General features: G+C 38.8%; 1 protein-coding gene across 4 annotated transcripts in view; it reads left to right on the plus strand.

Moving 5' to 3' along the window:
- Positions 1-23,274, plus strand: part of Cntnap5a (contactin associated protein-like 5A) — a 902,587-nt gene that overhangs the window by 716,226 nt on the left and 163,087 nt on the right. For all 4 annotated transcript variants that reach the window (NM_001371013.1, NM_001077425.2, XM_006529775.4 and 1 more), the window contains one exon: positions 11,125-11,281. In NM_001371013.1, the coding sequence (NP_001357942.1) occupies positions 11,125-11,281 (157 nt within the window). The remainder of the gene's footprint in view (positions 1-11,124; positions 11,282-23,274) is intronic.

A 23,274-nucleotide genomic window follows, 5' to 3' on the forward strand; every position in this document is an offset into this window, starting at 1 on the left:
TTTTTACATATTTTCAAACTTTCACATATATGTTTTACACACACAGATATGCACTGTTCTCTGAGCATTTGGCTCATGCATGATAGGTTTCCCATTTGCTAGCCCATGAGCTTATGATCAAGTACATTGTTAGTTGGGTAACCTAAATCAAGATTCATAGCTTATCATACTTTTATTGAAATTACGTTGTTCAATTTCAGAATGAAATTTATCAAGCAATATTAGACAAGTTTAGGCAAATTGGACTTTTTAATCATGAGGATACTTATTGGAATATTTATCTGTGCCAATAGTCTTTGTTTCACTGTCAGCTTTTTTTAATTTCTAAATACAAATGAGTATGTAGACCATAATAATTGAGTGAACTGTATGTACTTGAGAGAATCTCTAAAAAAAAAAAAAAAAACAAAAAAAACAAAAAAAAAGAGGCTTTATCCTCAGTAAACATCTGCAGTTTTCCCAAAGTAATGATTATAGTATTAGTTCAAGAACAATTGCTCTGAGGAACTATGATGTCTTTTCACTCCCATTTATAATAAGCATGCTTTGACATAACAAGGATATTATATTACTGAAGTTTGGAGTCAAGAAACCCGAATTCATGCCTTCTTTCCATGTGAGGTTGAAGAATTTACTAATCCTTTGTTTAATTCCTAATGTGCTGAGGAGCTCTTACTCACATTATTAAGTGTATTTTCTGATTTAATAATCCTGCCTGATAATCAATAATACTAGGATTGATATTGATGAATATCTGACATTATCTTCTGATATGCATGAGGTTATATTCTCTCTAAATAAATGTTAGGTTCTTTCATCTTTCTTTCTTCCTTTCCCTTCCTTTATTCCTTCCTTCCTTTTTTCCTTCCTTCCTTCCTTCTCTCTTTCTCTCCTTCTTCCTTTCCTTCTTCCTTCCTTCTTTCCTTCCTTCCTTCCTTCCTTCCTTCTTCCTTCCTTCCTTCCTTCCTTCCTTTCTTTCTTTCTTTCTTTCTTTCTTTCTTTCTTTCTTTCTTTCTTTCTTTCAGAAATGATAGGCTGTTTAGAAATAAGGGTTATAAAACACCTTTGTGTGTGTGTGCCTTTGTGTTTGTGCATGTACATGTGGGGGAGGCAGAGGTTGATTTTGACTGTCTTTCTCAGCCATTCTCCTTCCAACCTAATTGTTTTCAACAGGATTTGACATTGAACCCAGAGCTCACTGACTCAGTCAGACTGGCAGGTGTTCAATGCAGTCTGGCTCTGACTGACTGCCTATTTTTGGGATTACAGACATACTACATGACCTGGCTTTTTATGGGCATGTCCTTATATTTGTTCAACAAAGCATGTTCTGACTGAGCCATATCTGTATCCTTACAGAGTATCCATCTTTTCTCTTATACCAGCATTTAGCTGACTTGCATTTTGTTCACAGAATGAAAATAATCACTTGGCCTCAGAACTCCATTATCCTCAGCTTCCTTTCTTATTTTCTACATTCACACACTCCCTCTAGCGATAGTCAGTATTAGAGGATGCTTAGTGCATGTGGAGTCCTGTTACTTCTAAAGACACAGCAGTAAGTAAGATACTTTTTGCTTTGGTCCTTACTCTAAGAAGTGCTTCCTTCACCAGGACAGTGTTTGTGAAAGGCCTCAAAATATTACCTCTAAGCAAGTGCAATGATTCCATGAGACTTTCTTTATGATTCTTAGACAAAAGTCAGTGTCTATCTCTGAGCCATATTTGGATGCCTATCTTATTCAGATTTATGTTACACCTAGCTGAAGATATGCTCTTCTTTCTCTAGATATTATAAACATTGGCACATCACACTATGGCCTACACATAGCATAGAACTGAAAAACTGTTAACATGGTGATTGTATATATTTTGTGTATTATTTTATAAATAATAATATTGAACATTTCTATATATTTATATGTGTGTGGCAGAGAGAGAGAGAGAGAGAGAGAGAGAGAGAGAGAGAGAGAGAGATGGAGGGAGAGAGAGAGAAGGAGGGAGGGAGGGAGAGAGAGAGAGAGAGAGAGAGAGAGAGAGAGAGAGAGAGAGAGAGAGAGAGAAGCAAGAGAGAAAAAATTCATGTGGATTTGTGATCTGTGGTTTGGGCATGAAATGTCCCTGTGTCTTCATTTTTTTGAACACTTGCTTACTGGTTGGTGCTTGATATTTGGGATGTTGTGGAACCTTTATCAGCTAAAGTCCCATAGAAAGGAAGTTCTATAAGTCACAGGAGGTAGGTCTTGAGTGTTTATAAGCTCACCCACACTTCCTGTTCACTCTCCACTTCCCTAGTAGGGACAGAATGTGAAACAATGCATACATCAAGCCTCCTGTAGTTGCTACCACATCTTCTCTGTCACGATAGATTTCAGAATTGTGATATATAATAGTCTTTTGTCCCTTAAGTTGCCTCTGTCAGAGGTTTATTTTTTGTTATTTTTTAAATCACAGCAACAAGCCAGAATCTAAAACATACACTTGCTTCATCCTATGGTTGAATTTGCAGGAAGGAGTGCATTGCTTGAAGAGGATACAAGAGATTAATCATGAGAATAGTTTCTCTGATGTTCTCAAGATAGTTTGTAAGTGAACACAGGGTGGGAGGCATTAGACTCAGAGGTGAAGAGCTGGAGGCAGAGCTCACTCTTCTGAGTGTTTGTCTAGCATGCATGAAGCCCTGAATTCTACTGCTAGCATGGCATAAACTAGTCAGAGTGCTGGACACCTTTACTCCTGGTACCTGGCAAATGGATGTAGAAACATCACACGTTCCAGGTCAACTTTGATTACGTATAGTAAGTTTGAGACCAGCCTGTGATATTTACGACTCTTAGAAAAAGAGATTTAAAGATGAATTTAAGACCATCATTACTAAGGAAAATGGCCATATAATTTAAAGAAAATGCCAAAGACCATACTTGAAAAGGATATGTAGTGGTGTAAGTGATGCACGGCAGAAAATAGGATTGAAAATCAGATACAGTTTACTATTCCTTTTGACATGCTGAGTTAGGCAGAGTATAAAGCTGTGAGCATGTATGAAATCAAAGCACCAATTTCTACACCTAAGGCTCAGGGAATATCAATGGAGAGGGAATGGAACAATTGTGAGAGCCAAAGGGTCAGGAAGTTACCTGAGAAACTGTTTCCTAAAAATGACAGGGAAGCTACATGCATGATTCATCAACAGTGGGGCTCCTAAAACAAGACATGAATAATGATAATACCAATATACATGCTAATGTGGAAAGGGCAGATCTGATAGGAAACAAATTCCCTTCTGGAAAAAACATTAAAGAAAGTAATGACTGCTGAGAGAGGTAGTTAGTTTTTTCTAGGAATGAGTTCCCTAATTGGCTTTCTAACAGCAAATGGTCAGCCCAGAACTCATTTGCAAACAAGCAAAATAGACAAAATCAGCAGGTTGTATTAATTTATTTATGCATATAATAATAATAGTAATAATAATAATAATAATAGTGTAAAAGGGAGAAATTGGAACATGGGAAGGGATTGAGAAAGAAAAGGAAAGTAAGGAGATGATTTAATTATAGTTTAATCAAAGTTAAAAAATAGAAAAATACTAGTTTTCTGGAGAGAATATGAGTCAAAGCAAAATAAAATGAATCAAAGGAGCAATAACAATGCCAGCAACAGCTCAGCACAGCTGCATCTCTGCTTTCATGGGCTCTCTAGCTCTTTGCTGGTATTGGTTGGAAGGCTCCCTGTGCTGCTTCTGGATCCAGATGCAGCTAAATTGTCCTGGCTCTCATTCAGACACCACTGAGCGGCTGTGCATTTACTACTTTCTAAACTGTAACAATTCAAAATTCAAGAGGAATCTCTAATTCTAATTCTATTGATTAAGCCTGAATTGGATAGATATGCTGGTCCATGACTTCACCTAGATTTCTTATATCAAGAAAACCATAATTGACCCATGATCAATAAACTAGGCTAATACATAATTCTTCTATAAAATGGTTTAAATTTTCAGGAGGGAGAGATGGCACCATGGGTTAAGTGTTTGTTTTGCACTTGTGAAGACCTGTGTTAAATCCTCAGAATCCACAGCAATATAAAAGAAAAATGCAGAAGTGGTAATGTAAATACTGAGTGTGTCCATGAGTATGTACAGTCCCAGGGTTGGAAATATAAACGTGAAGATCCCTGGAGCCTCCTGTTCAACTAGTTTGGTTGTATTTGCTATATTCCTGGTTCAAGAAGAGATCCTTTCTCAATAGTTGAGGTAGAGCATGGTTGAGGAAGACACTACACACCATCTCTGGCTTCTAATTTCACACATATCCATGTGCATGCATGCACACACACATAATTTGTTTTCAAGCCATTTCTCTGTAAAAAGCATGGTCACACCCATCCACTGAGGATTAAGCATGGTCTTTCTGATTTCTCAACGTGAAGCTGATCTTTTGCAATGTTTAGAATTCAGATACAATATTTTTCTTAAATACTTTATGAATAAGCAGGTAGGATCTAATATTCTTCTTCCTCTCATTGTCTTCTTCCTCCTCCACTTCCCTTTCTTTGCTTCCCTTTTTCTTTCTTTTTTTCCCATTTTTTATTAGGTATTTAGCTCATTTACATTTCCAATGCTATACCAAAAGTCCCCATAACCCCCCCCCACTCCCCTACCCACCCAGTCCCCCTTTTTGGCACTGGCGTTCCCCTGTACTGGGGCATATAAAGTTTGCAAGTCCAATGGGCCTCTCTTTCCAGTGATGGCCAACTAGGCCATCTTTTGATACATATGCAGCTAGAGACGAGAGCTCCGGGGTACTGCTTAGTTCATATTGTTGTTCCACCTATAGGGTTGCAGTTCCCTTTAGTTCCTTGGGTGCTTTCTCTAGTTCCTCCATTGGGGGCCCTGTGGTCCATTCAATAGCTGACTGTGAGCATCCACTTCTGTGTTTGCTAGGCCCTGGCATAGTCTCACAAGAGACAGCTATATCTGGGTCCTTTCAGCAAAATCTTGCTAGTGTATACAATGGTGTCAGCGTTTGGAAGCTGATCATGGGATGGATCTCTGGATATGGCAATCACTAGATGGTCCATCCTTTCGTCACATTTCCAGATTTTGTTTTTGTAACTCCTTCTATGGGTGTGATTTTAGATCTTTATCTTGCTTTTCAGGTGTGTTAGGATATCCAGGGCTTTGTCTAGTTAGAGAACTGGGTTCTGATGTTGTCAGGTAGTATTGGTTTCTGTTGCTTATGTTCTTGAGCTTACCTCTCACCATCTGGTTATCTCTAGTGCTTTCTGCTCTTGCTGTTTCTGGCTAGAACTTTTCCCGACTGTGATCCTGGTTGTGTCAGAATTCCTCAGAGTCCAAGAGTCTCTGTGATCCTGTGATCCTGTGATTCTGTGATCCTGTGATCCTGAGATTCAGGGTGTGTCAGAGCTCCTAGGGGTCAAGCTACCTCTGGGACCCTGAAATCTTCCTCTGGGTGTTGCAGGAGCCTTTGACTTCAGTATTCCTTGGGTGAGAAATCTTTGTTCAGTTCTGAGCCCCATTTTTTAATGGGGTTATTTGATTTTATGGAGTCTACCTTCTTGAGTTCTTTATATATATTGGATATTAGTCCCCTGTCCGATTTGGGATAGGTAAAGATTCTTTCCCAATCTGTTGATGGTCTTTTTGTCTTATTGATGGTGTCTTTTGCCTTGCAGAAGCTTTGCAATTTTATGAGGTCCCATTTATCGATTCTCGATCTTACAGCACAAGCCATTGCTGTTCTGTTCAGGAATTTTCCCACTGTACCCATATCTTCGAGGCTTTTCCCTACTTTCTCCTCTATAAGTTTCAGTGTCTCTGGTTTTATGTGGAGATCCTTAATCCACTTAGATTTGACCTTAGTACAAGGAGATAGAACTCGATCAATTCTAAATCTTCTACATGATAACAGCCAGATGTGCCAGCACCATTTGTTGAAAATGCTGTCTTTTTTTCACTGGATGGTTTTAGCTCCCTTGTCAAAGATCAAGTGACCATAGGTGTGTGGGTTCATCTCTGGGTCTTCAATTCTGTTCCATTGGTCTACTTGTCTGTCATTATACCAGTACCATGCAGTTTTTATCACAATTTCTCTGTAGTACAGCTTTAGGTCAGGCATGGTGATTCCACCAGAGGTTCTTTTATCCTTGAGAAGAGTTTTTGCTATCCTAGGTTTTTTGTTATTCCAGATGAATCTGCTGATTGCCCTTTCTAATTCGTTGAAGAATTGAGTTGGAATTTTGATGGGGATTGCATTGAATCTGCAGATTGCTTTTGGCAAGATAGCCATTTTTATTATATTGATCCTGCCGATCCATGAGCATGGGAGATCTTTCCATCTTCTGAGATCTTCTTTAATTTCTTTCTTCAGAGACTTGAAGTTCTTGTCATAGAGATCTTTCACTTCCTTAGTTAGAGTCACGCCTAGGTATTTTATATTATTTGTGGCTATTGAGAAGGGTGTTGTTTCCCTAATTTCTTTCCCAGCCTGTTTGTCCTTTGTGTAGAGAAAGGCCATTGATTTGTTTGAGTTAATTTTATATCCAGCAACTTCACTGAAGCTGTTTATCAGGCTTAGGAGTTCTCTGGTGGAATTTTTAGGGTCACTTATATATACTATCATATCATCTGCAAAAAGTGATAATTTGACTTCTTCCTTTCCAATTTGTATCCCCTTGATCTCCTTTTGTTGTCTAATTGCTCTGGCTAGGACTTCAAGTACAATGTTGAATAGGTAGGGAGAGAGTGGACAGCCTTGTCTGGTCCCTGATTTTAGTGGGATTGCTTCAAGCTTCTCACCATTTACTTTGATGCTGGCTACTGGTTTGCTCTAGATTGCTTTTATCATGTTTAGGTATGGGCCTTGAATTCCTGATCTTTCCAAGACTTTTATCATGAATGGGTGTTGGATTTTGTCAAATGATTTCTCAGCATCTAACGAAATGATCATGTGGTTTTTGTCTTTGAGTTTGTTTATATACTGGATTACGTTGATGGATTTCCGTATATTGAACCATCCCTGCATCCCTGGGATGAAACCTACTTGGTCAGGATGGATGATTGTTTTGTTGTGTTCTTGGATTCGGGTCAAGGAAGGAATAAAGAAAGAAATTAAGGACTTCTTAGAGTTCAATGAAAATGAAGCCACTTCATACCCAAACTTATGGGACACAATGAAAGCATTTCTAAGAGGAAAACTCATAGCTCTGAGTGCCTCCAAAAAGAAACTAGAGAGAGCATACATTAGCAGCTTGACAACACACCTAAACACTCTAGAAGAAAAGGAAGCAAATTCACCCAAGAGGAGTAGACGGCAGGAAATAATCAAACTCAGGGCCGAAATCAACCTAGTGGAAACAAGAAGAACTATTCAGAGAATCAACCAATTGAGGAGCTGGTTCTTTGAGAAAATCAACAAGATAGACAAACCATTAGCTAGACTCACTAGAGGGCACAGGGAAAGCATTCTAATTAACAAAATCAGAAATGAAAAGGGAGACATAACAACAGATCCTGAAGAAATCCAAAACACCATCAGATCCTTCTACAAAAGGCTATACTCAACAAAAGTGGAGAACCTGGATGAAATGGAGAAGTTTCTAGACAGATACCAGGGACCAAAGTTGAATCAAGATCAGGTTAATGATCTAAACAGCCCGATATTTCCCAAAGAAATAGAGGCAGTCATTAATAGTCTCCCAACCAAAAAAAGCCCAGGACCAGATGGGTTTAGTGCAGAGTTCTATCAGACCTTCAAAGAAGATCTAATCCCAGTTCTTTACAAACTATTCCACAAACTAGAAACAGAAGGTACTCTACCCAACTCATTTTATGAAGCCACAATTACTCTGCTTCCATTTTTCTTTGTCTTTTCCCTGCTTCTTCACACATACACACACCATATATCCACCACACACACACACACACACACACACACACACACACACACACACACACTCACACACACACACACATCTCGATCTATTTTGGGGGGGGGTCTTTTTTTGAGCAAGATCAGAGAGGAACCTTGGGTTTTACTCCTAGGGACCTGCCACCATATTCATTCTCTCTTTGGTCTGGAGTCCTGAATAATCTAAGCTAGTTGGTCACAGAGCCCAGGCACCCATAAGTCTCTGCCTCCCTACAGTAGAATTACAAGGGAGCATCATTGTGTCTGGAATTTTGTTTTCCCACCCCATGTAGATTTCTGGATCTAAAGCTTCAGTTTTCAAAGCCAGTGCTTAACTGAATGAGGTCCCTGTAATTTGTATGTTTTGCTTATTTTTCCTGTTAGCAAGGTAAACTCAGAGGGATGCTTTGTTTGTTTGTTTGTTTTTTGTTTTGTTTTGTTCTGTGATTTACCCCTGATGATGTAATGCTTATAGTAGTATCAAATAGATTTTAGAAAAAGAAAATCTTAGTAAATGTTTGTCAAATTACTCAATATTTCAATTATAATTAAATAATAATATTTTATTCCTTCATTGATGGAACAGTGTTTTTATCAATATAAAGGAAAAAAATTAGTCTCTAAAGGGCAAATTTTTCAGCTCAAGTTTAAAGCATTTTCTTGGATATACAATTGGTTCGTGAATTACGAAAACCACATATTTTTTGTGGTTCTCAGTTTCCTCATTTTCTGTTCTCTCCATCACTTTATAATGATGGAGAAATAAAAGTGGGTCATCTGCAAGGAATAAATAAATGTAAATCCTCAGCTTTCATACACATATTCAAATAGGAATATATTTAGATATTTTTGTTTTTTCTTTCTTCCTTTGTGTGCAGTTAAAATCAAGTAATCAGTCATCTGTCCAGCTATGAGTATGGCTTATCTAGCCAAGGGTTTAGGAGGAAGGCAATTCATCTGAAGTATTTAAAGGAGACTGAATTGCTTGAGATGTAGGAGATGTGTGGGTCATTTAGTGATAGCCTTAAGAGAAAAGTTCTAGTTAGCAGACATCTGCATGGGGAACTCTAAGAGGGAAGATAGTACTAAAGGATGTGTGGAATTTAGGGCACATGTGGTGGTGGGAGGAAGGTGGGTGTTACCAGCTCTTCATAAGAGTTAGCTTTCTTAAAAAACCTCCCCCCATTTTTCTCACGGTTTATAGCATTGAACTTCTAAATATATTCTTTATGCCTTCTGGGAGAATTAGCTGGGTGGACAATTCAGAGGAAGTGCATGTTTTGTATATGTAGTTAGAGATTGTGTGAAAATTAAGGATGTTGCTGAACAACAAAATCTTGCCTCTGTAGAAGTTTCACATACCAGCAACCATAACCAGAAATTTGCAAGGGCTTTAGAACTCTTGTTTGGTTTGGTTTGAGGTAGTGCCTCTTGTAGCTTAGGCTGGCCTTTGACTCATTATGTAGCCAAGTAAAATGTTGAACTTCAAATCCTCTTGTCTCCATATCCCTAGTGCTGGGATTGCAGGCTTTCACTACTATACCTGGTTTGTGTTTATGGTGCTGGCAATCCAACCTAGAGCTTCCTGCATGCTAGGAAAGCCCTCAGTGCCAATTGCACTATATGGCCAGCCTTAACTATAGAATCTTAAAACCAGTAATATTCTTATGTTAGGTAGCTAGCATGTGCCAGGCCAAAAGAAGATAAACATTGCCAAGGGAAGCTATGTGTGGTGCATTCAGCAAGATAGGATCCAGGCCCACCATATCTGTGTTGGTTCTTGTTTAGGATATGCTATCATTTTTTAAAGTAGTATCTATAAGCTACTGTGCTATTCACAATCATTAAAGACAACAGGAAGATAATAATGAAATTAGGACTCCAAGCTAATTATTCTTTTTCCCCCGACTATATTTCAGTGAATCATAATTTCAGGATGCTTTTCCTGAGTCACTGGGATATAGTCTTCACAGACTCATTTCCTCTTAAGTCTATGAATTTGAAAGTTAATGAATTCTCTTAGAGCATGAGGTCACTTTGCTTCTCGCATTGTTGTGGGGAAAAAAATTAATGGAGACTAGGTCAGGATTTCTTTTATATATGCTCATATTCTATTTAACTTTATTTTCCACTCTATACTATCTACCAAAAGGAGTACAGGTTTGGCTAATTTTGGCCCTTACTGTGTTACTTTGTTTGGATAATTTCCAATGGTTATCATTCAATCAACATATATGGAGTTGTGTGGTGTGGGGTGTGTGTGTGTGTGTGGTGTGTTTATGTGTGTTGCTGCTGTTGTTTAAAAACTGATTTAATTTTAATAGAAAAAGACCAAAAGAGAGTAATGTTAGGTGAGTAAGATGATGAGGAAGAAAGACCCAGGAGAAAAGACACACAGATCATGAAAGAGAATATAAAGCTTTTATTCCAGTTTTGACTTCACTGTAATCTTGTTCTGTTTCATAATGGATATGTAAATTCTTCTCTTTGTATATAAATAGACCATCTTGGTATTTAAAAAGTATCTAAATTCTATTATTCCTCTGAGGTAGTGGTTGTGAAATTTCAGTGTTTTTTAAATTCCACTGACTGTTAGTACAGTAGCAATAAAAAATAACTAGTCACTGAAAACATGATGTAACACTGATCAAGTTAAAGTAACTTTTTAAAAACTTTTTTGAAGGAAGGGATTTAATAAACTAAAATTTTTCTCTTCTGCTTAATTTAAATTATTAATTTTACTAATTTAATGCATTATTATTAATGCATTATTTAAGCTACACATACACATAAAGTATGGTTTTTAATATTTTAACACTGATCTGAATAAATCAGTTGTTATATTGTCTAATCTGCTATCAATTTGAGTTATGTCCCTGATTCTCCATGGTGTCATTCATCGGTCTTTAACTGTGTTCTTTTAATACAAATATCTTTTGATTTACACACCCATATATATACGTAAGTATGTATTTAAAGCATATAGAAATTTGAAAGAGATAAAGGAGAAAGAGAAAATGCAATCCAGAAAGTATGAAAAAGAGAGGGGTTGGGTGGGTGGGGAAGAGAACCTTTATATGTACACAGGTGTGCAAGTACACACACACACACACACACACACACACACACACCACTGTGAGCTCCTCTGTAGCCTTTCAGCTTGTACTTCTGACTCATGAAACATGTTGTCTTACAGATGGAGCCCCATTCACCTGGTGGATTGGGAGGTCCACTGAAAGGCACCCTTACTGGGGAGGTGCTGTTCCGGGAGTCCAGCAGTGTGGATGTGGCCTGGAGGAAAGCTGCCTGGACAGTCGACACTTTTGCAATTGTGATGCAGATATAGATGAATGGTAAGGAGAACTTCAGTTTCACTACAGTGGTAAGAAATATTAACTATTGTGTAGAATTGCTACTAAGAGAGAAAGAGGAGGAGGAGGAGGAGGAGGAAGAGGAGGAGGAGGAGGAGGAGGAGGAGAAGGAGAAGGAGAAGGAGAGGAGAAGGAGAAGGAGAAGGAGAAGGAGAAGGAGAAGGAGAAGGAGAAGGAGAAGGAGAAGGAGAAGGAGAAGGAGAAGGAGAAGGAGAAGGAGAAGGAGAAGGAGAAGCACTATTTGTGTCTACTTCCATAATACATGGCTCATGAGTTCTGAACATGACAAAGTACAGAGAGTTCCTTTAGATGTCTCTGTAACCCCACATTCTTCATGAAGAAAAACTCATGTGAGGAAGACAGAATGTTGGATGTCAACTTCTTTCTTCTTTCATCTTCCACTATATTTTAAAGTGAAACTTATTACAGCGTTATAGAGATCTACAAAAAAAATCTACTTTATGTCCTGGATGAAGAACAAATCTTTGAAACCTATGGGCCTCAATCTATTTAGTCCTGATACAGATGTTTGATGGAAGTTTTAGGGAGGCAAATTCAGAACATCTTTGAAGAAGGATATATTAATTGTTTTTTTTTCTTTTTTCATGTAGAAAAAAAACGGACTTCAGGAAAGGTCTATTTGTCTCACAGTCAAAGGTGCAATCTATAATGGTAGGGAAGGAGTGGTGGCAGGAGCTTGAAACAGTGTGTCACATTGTGTCCACAGGCAGATAGCAGAGAAAGATGAGTACTGATGCTCTGGTCACATTTTCCTTTTTATTCCTTCTGGAACCCTAGCCCAGAAAATGGTACTTCTCATATTTAAAGTAGCCTTCCCACTTTAAACGACACAGTCTAAACATTAGATCTTAGTAAACTATCACATTAACAATTAAGAGGAGAGATCATGACTAATTATCATCTTCAAATTTAGGAGGGTTTTGAATATTTTTTTCAGGTCATTATGTTACAAAGAGAGAGAGAGAGGCAAGGAGTAAAATCCTCTGATCCTAGGGACTCAGATTCACTTGTGAGTCTGAGTCATAAGTCTCCTCACTGTGTTTGGTATTAGACATTATTTACAGATTTATAGGCTCAGAATTAAACACCCTCACCTTACTTTATGCTATACAATTAGAGAAGCTGACCCAGGGGAGAAAATGCAGAAATGCTGCCATTGAAATGGAGTATTTCTTCTCTTGTATGTTTTATCTCTGAGGTGCACTTTCCCTTCTCAATGTACAATTGCCAGGGCTTAGTTTATTGCCCCATAATGACTGAGGATAATGGCTGTACCTTACTTATTCATGATGAAATTCTCCTGCATTTGCTTCTCCAGAATATTCCATTGATCATGTTACCTACCCAGATTCTAGGCTCTCTTTTTACTGACGGGATTATTAGTTCACTAACCTCTCAATCACTTATAAACTGATTGATTCAACTTCATTACCTATGCTGTGCTTACAGGAACTTACCAAAATGCATTTTGTCTAATTCTTCTTGTGTAGATAGATGCACATGCACATGATGACTGGGTATATGGAAAACTGAAGTCCAAGTCAGGTGCTGTCCCTCAAGTGCTGTCTCTCTTGCTTTGTTCTGGAGCTCATTGATCTAGCCAGTCCAGCTGGCCAGGGAGCCTTAGCAAACTACTTGTCTTTGCTTCCAAAGACCAGAGGGATTATAATCGTGTACTTCCATCCTACATTTATTTTTACCTCTGCTGGATATCAAACTCAGGTTTTCATAGTTGCACAGCATTTAATTGACTCATTGAACCATTTCCCGAGTACTTGACAGACTTTTTTTCACTACATAGATTAATGCATATTTTATTTGAGAGGGATAAGTGTCTATCAACATCATGGTAGAGAAGCATGGTAGCAGGGAAAGGTGGTGACTGAAGCACAAGGATGAGAGCTCGCGTCCTAAACTGCAAGCAGGAAGCAGAATAAGCAAAGTTGCAATGGTGTGAAATTCTCATGAAGCTCACATCCTGCACCTAGCAACACACTTCCTCCAGCTAGCCCATATCTCCTAAGCCTCCCCCCACAGCATCAACAGCTAAAAATAAAGTTTTTCCAGCCTATGGGGTCATTCTCATTCAAACTACCATAGGTAACCTATCAATAGTCAAATGAAAGGAGTTGAAGTATTCCTGTTAGGCTGCTAAGTGAAATGTCTAAGGGACAAGACATCAAAACGTTCCCATAGTTCTCCAGATGCAATAGAGTCTGACATCTGTGGTTAATTGTTCTATGCTTCACTGATGACTTAAGAACAAGATGTACCCTGTGTTGAATGTTTTGGGGGACACATCATCATGGAAGGATGTCACTGAGTTTCACTTTCCTAATGAGATATGAACAAATATTTATTCATCTCAGATAGAGAGCACTAATGACAGGTCCAAGAGACAGTTTCACCTAGGTCTCAGTAAGTGAACCCAGGAGTATGTTGAACACATTTATTCAGCACTTTGAAGGGTTACTTACTGAAACATGACTTACACTCAAGCAGTTGTATCACCTTGAAGTTATACCAAATCCTGAATGATAACCTCATAGAAACTGCATCCAGCCTCGCTGGAAGGGTCCATACCTAATCATGTTTACTGCCCCTTCTTATCTTGTTTTTGTTTTTAACCTTTGGCCCGTGTATCCTCAACTGTTAAAGTATAGTACAAGTTTTGATGCTCAGACAACAATATCAGTAGCTGTAACAAAGTGAGACATCATTTCAGGATTGAAATGTACCAGGGAAAAAAAGGAGGGAATGTAATATCCAAAATGAATTCAAGACCACCCAGTACCTCCCCCCTTCGAAAAGGACATTCCTAACTGTACTAGCTGGCCAAGTGCAGAGCCAGATAAGGAAGCTGGCTGACTAAACAAATGTAGAAACTGTTTTAGCGGTCAAAATGACTAAGCCTGCAGCTACCAAAACAATATTAGCTGTCCTCAGAGAAATAATCATAACAAGATTAGCAATTATCCTGCCCCCCACCCCACACTGAATTCTGAGGAAGACCACAAACCACCTTGACCTTGTTGCAAGAATTCCCCTGACATTAATAGCTGTGATGTTAATAGCTGATTCATAAGTTCAAAATGTACTATTACTTTGCTAACCAAATCATAATAACCCACCATGGAGGTAAGCAAAGTGAGTCACTAGGCCAAAGGGTTACTTAGTCACTATACAAACCAACCAATGCCTGAAAGGGTTACTTGCTACACCAATGAGAACCCTGTTGCTCAAATCTGCATCTTACAAAGATATAAAAAGTGTGTTCTTTCTTTGTTCTGGGTCTCTCCTCTGGCCTGCGTGCTGAGAGGGGAGTCCCCAACATGTTGGATGAATAAAAATCCTCATGTGTTTTGCAGCGATGACGGTGGTCTCTGTGTTCTTTGTGAGTAAGGGTCTTTTGACGAACTACAACAAATCCATCTTCCTTCTTGATAAGTGAGGTTTCTCAGGGAGCCTTAGGCAATGGCTCAGCTGCCTGTGGTTGATTCTGTTTTGTTCTATTACGACAGACCTTGGTGATGAGCACTTATAGCCATATGTTCCAATGAGATCGAATAATGTAGGAAAATGAGTGGGTATCATATAATTGGTAAAAGAGGGGCAGAGGGCTAAAAAAGATGGAGATGAAGAAGGGATATGTCTCCACTAACATTTTTAGAAGAAGCCTTTTGCTTGAAATTAAAGAAAGCCTCAACTAGGTAAATAAGTGGTTTGAGTCTGTGAATTTATGGGGAGACGGGACATACTATTCTATAAAATTCATTACTCATGGGCTTCTTTTAGAGTCAAATCTAACTAGTGTGGAAGAGAAAATAAATAAGAAAATTAATCTTGGCTTCCAGCAACAGAATATTGAATAAGGAAAATATGGCATATAGGCTTAATGTTTTTAGCAGTAAAGAATACAATAAGTTTTGTTGTTTTTGTTGTTGTTGTTGTTTGGATTTTTCTAGGAAATTAGATGCAACTGGAGATAAATTTTTAATCATATCAAGCAAATTGCAGAAAGAAAAAATTCACACATTTTCTCTCATTTATGAATTTTCACTTATATATACATATACAAGATTGTGCATGCATGTGTGTGTATGTGTGTCTTCGTGTTTATGTGATGCTGCATACATAATTGTGAGTATGGGTGGATATATTAATGTGTTCTAACGTGAAGAACAAAGGTTATTATGTACCTTTATTTTCCTTTCTTCCCTCCTTTCCCCCTCACTCAAGGGTTTTTTTTTTTTTATTAAACCTGGAGACCAGCTAGCCAATGAGACCCTCAGATCCTCCTGACCTCTGGAGTGCTAGGGTTATAGACTAATACACACACATTTTTTTTTCTTATGGGATTTCTGTTGATATGAGCTCAAATCCTCCTGTGTTTTGTGATAAGCATTTTCACCTGCTGAACCATCTATCTCTCCAGCCCACAAGGAGTAACTTTATGAAACAGGCTAGTAGATCACTGTGGGTGTACAACAAAACCCAGGTGACTGTATGGCCTGGAGAAGTGTAGAGGAGTGTAGGGTTTTGCAGGGAGGAGAAAGTGACTATCGAAGAGGGAGAAAGCATAGTTATGTTGCATGTTGAAAGACACACTACAATGGGGCATCCTGCTGACAGACCACAGAAGTACAAATTTTCTCATCCAAATACCAGGTTCAACAAAACTGAAGCCCCCTTGATAGAGAGCTTCTGCCTACTTCTCAATATTGTTTCCAAGGAAGTACTTTTAGTTCTGGTTATTGATTCTGCTCTTGGTGTGTCCTTTCATAAAACATGGTCCCTGTCACTTTATAATGTGGAACAAACATGTCAATCTGAACTTTAAGGATCAGTATAATTTTCAGGAATATTTTTTCCTTCCGTCTTTTCCTCCCTCCCTCCTCCCTCTCCCCCTTCCTTCTCCTCTTACTTCCTTCTTCCACGTCCTCTCTTTCTTTATGTTCATTATATGGAACCCTAGAACTGCAGCTCCTGTGTAGGGCTGGATTTCACTGCATACCTCAGAGAGATTACTTATGGACTGACACTCTGGTCATGGATGACTGGTGACTGGGTGGCTTGTCTTGGACATATGCTTACCTCAATTCTTTGGTAGGTGGGTTAAATCCAGTTCAGGCTTAACTAGTGTTGATTACACTGTTAGCCAAACTTCTCTCTGTTCTCAGCATAAGAACTATTTACCAAGTATACCACATAGAGTTTTATTGTGAATTCATTTTCTACTTTCTTTCAAAAGTAGTTCTTGGGACTAGAGGGATAACTCAGACAATAGTGTTCACTATAAAAGCATGAAACCTCAGCTTGATGCCAAGTATTCAAGCAAAAAGTGAGATAGAAAACCAAAACCGAAAGAAAATAAAAAAAATTCTAGTGTGATGTAAGCACTTGTAAGTCCAGTTCTGGACAGGTAGGGGGAGACATGTCCTGGGTCGCCACCTGCCAGCCTCTTCAGAACCTGTTACTTGCTAATTTTATCTTTTCCTAAGACAATTTACTTTCAGTTTGTTTTGGAACCACTGAGGCAAAAGTTCAGAGTGGTTGAGTTGTTATCAGGGCAGTTACTCTGTGGATTCTCTCGTATGACTATCTATCTGGCAGCAACGTTAAATCAGCTCTTTCTGCTGGAGCAAAGTATGTCTGCTGCTCTGAGGCCACTGTGCTTTCATTATTCAAAGAGGTGGTGAGTTGAGAGATGGCCTAGCAATGGTTTCCTTTCTGTCTGCTCTTGGCTGACTCTGCTCTCTATCTGTGGTTGGTTATAATTTTGATTGTTGTTTCTTTTCTGGTTCTGGAGAAACATCCAGGTCTCTTTACCATGAAACGCCCTAGTCTTTCCTGCCATATGACTCTCCGAACTGACCCTTAAGCATATATAGGCTAGGGGTAACTTTCTCATAGTCACACTTTAGTCACACGAATGGCCTAAGATGTTTCAAAAATACAATTGGCTTGTTGTTTATTCAGGTAGAGAAAGTGCAATGCTATAATACACTCAAGAGATCACAGAAAAATACAAAGGAGAGAGTAGGAAGTACTGCTCATAATGAATGATTGAAATTGGAAAATTCTAGATGTCATAGAATTATTTGGTATTCTGTGAAAAATATCATAAAAGAGGCTTACTGAAAATGGATTCAATAATGTGGCCATGCCATCATCTACAGAGAATAAATACTCTAAGTATAAATAGCTTATCACTCACTTCGGCTCTGTGAAACATCTTTCTAATATTTTTAAGAAATATGAATAAGGCTGAGGAGGTAGATTAGTTTGGAAAGTGCATGGCAAATAAGCAAGGATACCTGAGTCCAGCCTCAAGAACTCATGTAAAATGGGTCAGCCTAGGCAAGATGAAGATCTTCAAGGAGATGATGCTCTGCTCACATGTACACACACACATTCGTGCACATCCATGCACACAGCTGAACCCATATATTCATGAACATCACACACACACACACACACACACACACACACACACACACACACACACATACACAATCAAGATGTAGATCTGAGGTTTCTCTATATTTGTCATCTGTCAAGTCTTACAAAAACTGTGCAAAGTTCAGATAAATGAGCAATTGCCAAGCCATGGGGAGGCCCAGTCTTTCGAAATAATGTAGGGAGCTCCTGGGAAATAAAGCCCACGGTTTACTGCTATGTGTAGCTCACACTCAGAACTAAATCTCCAAAATGAGCTGTTTGTCTCCCTTACCTGATCTGCAACTTCATTGCAGTTCTAAGTCCCGATCTGCCACAATTTACATGATACATAAGGCTAATTATTTTGCTAAATGTGTAACATTAATGTGTATTTTAAAAATACACCTTTATTATAATATATTCAAAGATTTCACTATATACAAATAAAAAGGGAAGTTTTCACCTCACTAGTTCTTTGAAACCTCATGTATATATCCCATGTGAAGAATGTTTTAATTTTATTCTTTGATAATTTCATGCATTTATATAATGAATTTCCATAATTTTCCATTCCTGTCTCTCACCCTCATCATCCCCTGGTGGAGCCAGTCTCTGTAAGCCCCCTTTACTTTCATGTCTCCATTTTATCGGTGGCCACTGAATTTAACTATAGTTGCTTATGAAAGTGTGAGTGAGAGGCTGCTTATTGGAGTATGGATAATGTAGAAGCTTGAAATTGGCCTCAGTGTTGAGAGTGGGATGATCCGGTGCTCATGTCTAAATGGGACAGTGATTCTATCCAAGCCTCAGGAAACATCACAGAAGATGAATTAGGGAAATTGTAAGTGCCAAAGAATGAGAAATATGAAGACAAAAATATGTTGTCTGGACATGATATAGCCATTTCACTAATGGACTCACTGCATAAGACCTGTACAATCCCAGCCCCTGAAATCCTTGTGGATGAGGGAAGTAACCTGACATCCCACTCTACTATAAAGGATGATTGAAGGTTAACTATAGTTGCAGGATGAGTGTTGTTTCCATTAGTGGTATAGTCACTGACATGTTGCCACATGAAAAATACTCCTGCAGTTAATGGTTGGTTATGTAGAATTTCTCCAAATATACATATTCCATAGACATCCAGGATTTTTCAACTGCATGCTCAGGTATTACTAAATGTGATTCAAATTATTTATTTTCAATGTACTTCTTCCAGAAAAAAAAAGTTACAAATAATTTCCTTGAATTCACTAAAGCATCATACAAGTTAAGACATACCGGGAATTTTAATGGATGTACAGTCCTCCATATACTGCTTTTATCATTACTTATTTTCATTCTTCTACAGTAAGAATTTGACTTGTGGTTGGCTTTTTGCTGCTAACACATAGTGCAGTAGCAAAATATATTGAGTTCTGATTTGTATTGCTTTTAGTGTTTTAGCACATTACTATATTGACCAGAACTGCATCTTAGAATTATGAGAGGATGAATTGTGACTGATTGAGCAAAACAGCTGAGGAGACATTGGTCATTAAGCAGATTCCAAAGAGCCAATGCCCAGTGGAATGCTCTGGCCATGCGGAACATGTAGAGAATCACCACTCTTTGAGAGAATAGTATAGGTGTGAGAGGGTCAACACGAATGGACAACTGGACATGATCTGCAATCACCAAAGAGATAAGCATCAATTAAGTCAACTCAAATACAAGGACCATCCTGTGTCCCAGAGTTCTAAATTGAGTGAAAAGGGAAGAGGGAGCTGAGCATCAGCATTCACTTCTTTGCATCCAGACTGCCAGTTGCCTCAAACCCAAGGCATTGTGATGAATTGAAATGTGAGCCAAAAGAAACCTTTATCACAGCACCAAGGAGGTAACTTATTCAGTGACATGAGGAGAGGCAGTCAGTTCTCAGCAGAGTCTCACACAGCCTAATGGAGAGATTCCTTGCAGCCTCTTCTTGCTGAAAATTTACTGGAGCCTTTAATTAGTTAGGGCTCAGAACAGATCACAAAGCCTCCTTTTCTTCCCGATGTCATATATTTTTCCTTGTGTTTCCACAATCCATGGAAAAGCACATGGATGACTTTAGACAATTGCAGTGACTGTATTTAAAGAGAAGCTGGAAACAAACAAATGTCCCTCAACAGAGGAATGGATACAGAAAATGTGGAACATTTACGCAATAGAATACTACTCAGCTATTAAAAACAATGACTTAATGAAATTCGCAGGCAAATGGACTTGACTTGAAAATATCATCCTGAGTGCGGTAACCCAGTCACAAAAGAACACACATGTTATGCATTCACTGATAAGTGGATATTAGCCTAAAAACTCGGAATACTCAATTCGCAGACCATATATAGCTCAAGAAGAAGGAAGACCAAAGTGTGGATGCTTTAGTGCTTCTTAGAATAGGGAACAAAGTACTAAAAGGAGGAAATATGGAGACAAAGTGTGGACCAGAGACTGAAGGAAAGGCTACCCAGAGACAGCCTCACCTGGGGATCCATCCCATATACAGTCGCCACTCCTGGATGCTACTATGACTGGCAGGAAGTGCTTGCTGAGGAGAGCCTGATATGGCTGTCACCTGAGAGGCTCTGGAAAAACCTGACAAATGAGGTGAATGGTTTCAACCAACCATTGGACTGAGCGCAGGAGTACCCTATGGAGAAGTTGGAGAAGGAACTGAAAGAGCTGAAGGGATTTGCAGCCTGTAGGGAGGAGCAACAGTGTCAACCGCCCAAATTCCCCCACCAGGAGCTCCCAGGGACTTGACCACAAACCAAGAGCCATGGAGGGACCCATGGCTCCGGCCTTGTATGTGACAGAGGATGGCCTTGTTGGACATCAGTGGAAGGAGCGGCTCTTGTGCCTGAGGGTGTTCGATGCCCCAGTGTAAGGGAATGCAAGGGCAGACGAACAGGAGTGCGGGGTGAGGGTGAGGGTGGGGGTGGGGAGCATTCTTATAGAGGCAGAGGAAGGGGTGATGGAATAGAGGGGTTCCAGAAGGGAGACCTGGAAAGGAGATCCGTTTGAAATGTAAATAAAGAAAATATCCAATAAAAGAAAAAAAAAAGCTTTAAAAAAGGAACAGAATTATCATCATGCACAAGGAAAAGAGCTAATCCTGCTTCCTTTGCACGTGCACAGCACTGAGATTGACAGCTGATCATGCACTTATCCAGACAGATATTCTTTTTTTTTTTTTTTTTCTTGGAGAACTGTCATAGTCAGAATGCTAACTGTAATAAATCCCTAAGTAAATTTTTATTATGAAACAGGACAATCAACCCAGCCCTTGTTAACAAGAGGATCTAAACAGTCAGGCCTCAGATCATGCTTTTATTTAAAAATAAGAAAAGGCAGAATAACTGTTTCTTGAGATTGCTAGCTGAATTACAAAATAATCTTTACATCTATCAGATGTGGTATGCAGTCCATTTTGAATAACTATGTCGTTATTTATATTATTATTTCCTGTAATACTACAAAGTCCTAAATCAGTTATAAAAGCATATATTTGTTTCTATATTAAATTTATGTTTATGAAAACAACAGGTAAGTGTATTTGTGAAGTAAAAGTATGGACACTAACAAAGAAACATCATGTCAGCATAATAAAATTTCCTTCAACTATCGAATTCTGTGTGGAGTAAAGAGATAGTTCTGAAAATCCAAGATACCTCAAAATAGAGCTTCTGGTAACTTTGCCATGCAGTGGGTGGACCTGCTGTTGAGCTTTGAGTGTGTAACAGAGGAGCTGTGGTCTCCTATAGCACCTGCCAAGGTGACCAAGGTGTGATCTTAGGGAATCAGTCTTGCAATGATTGCAAATTAGCAAACTGAAACTCAATCAATTGATTTTGTTGTGTGTGGAGAAAGCCTGTGTGAATAAAATGGTAAGGTCAGCCAGAGACCAACCAAGAACAGCTCCTGGACTCAGGGCTTTTGCCAAGCCTGGTTGTAACTACATGGTGATGTACCAGCTTCCTGCCAGAAGGAACTGCTCTCGGTTTGTAGTATCTGAAAGCATTTTCACATACTGATGTGCTAATATTTGGAAGTTCATTCTTGAATTCACAACCTGGCCATTCAATTTCACATCCTGTACACAGAGAAAAAAAAAGGTTTTAGAAGTTTCATTTTAAATGTGAGAACAGAAATGTCAGTGCAGAAGTAAATGCCTCTGTGGATACCATCAGTGTCAATGGCTCCCAATTGTGATTCAACATTTCTTAGATGCAGATGACTCAGGTACAACTTTCTTCACTGCTATAAATCAGTTGTATTCAGCAATGTGGTTGTTAGTTTTTAGACATCAACTCTCTATAACCTAGAATTACTTCGAGGAGAGTTTCAATTGAGGATTTCATCAAGTTGATCTGGTGTGGAATTGTCTTAATTGTTAACTATTACTAGAAAACCCAGATCACTGTGGAAAACATTATTACCTGGAAAGGTAAACTGAATTATTTTTATTGCTTAAAGTTTCCATATAAAAACCATTGCTGATAATGTGAGTTAATCATCAAAATAAAAATAAAAATTTTGATGTCCTTTGGAAGAATTTTTTTATACTTAGCCTGTGTGTGTGTGAGTGTGTAATAAATATGGGAAAAGGTAGCAAAACATAGCATCTCAGGTTTCTTCACAGTCTAGATTCTGTCTTTCCTTCACTGCAGGTTTTTAAACTCTGCTTTAAAATATCTACTTGTGACAGAAGGACAGGCCATCCAGTGACTGTCCCACCTGGGAATCCATCCCATATACAGTTACCAAACTCAGACACTATTGTGGATGCCAACAAGCACTTACTGACAGGAGCCTGATATCGCTCTCTCCTGAGAGGCTCTGCCAGTGCCTGACAAATACAGAAGGGGAGGCTCACACCCATTTATTGAACTGTGCACAGGGTCCCCAATAGAGGAACTAGAGAAAGGACACAAGGAGCTGAAGGGGTTTGCAATCCCATAGGAAGAACAACAATATGAACCAACCAGTACCCCAGAGCTCCCAGGGACCAAACTAACTAACTAAATAGAGACCCATTTCTCCAGCTACATATGTAGCCGAGGATGGCCTTGTGGGACATCAATGGGAGGAGAGGCCCTTGGTCTTACGAAGGCTCCATGCCCCAGTGTAGGAGAATGCCAGGACAGGGAAGCAGGAGTGAGCCAGGGGAGGGGGGTAGGGTGGGGTTGGGGTTGAAGAAGAAATGAGGAAAGGGAATAAAATTTGCAATGTAAATAAAGCAAACATCTAATAAAAGATCTACTCATGAGTACATTTGAACAAAAAGGCAAATTTATTCTCTGTGGGTATGAAACATGCATAGATGTGGTTTTTAGTTGAAACAAAGTCTTATTATTTGAATGGATTCTAAACACAAGCACTCAAATTGCAGATATTACCTTGAGTATTTCTTTGTATTTTGAATAGGGCTGTAGGGGTAGGGTTCAAGTGGATATTTCATTTATTTATAATATAAATTATTA

The sequence above is a fragment of the Mus musculus genome, chromosome 1 (assembly GCF_000001635.26).
Source record: "Mus musculus strain C57BL/6J chromosome 1, GRCm38.p6 C57BL/6J".
Taxonomy (NCBI): Eukaryota; Metazoa; Chordata; class Mammalia; order Rodentia; family Muridae; genus Mus; species Mus musculus.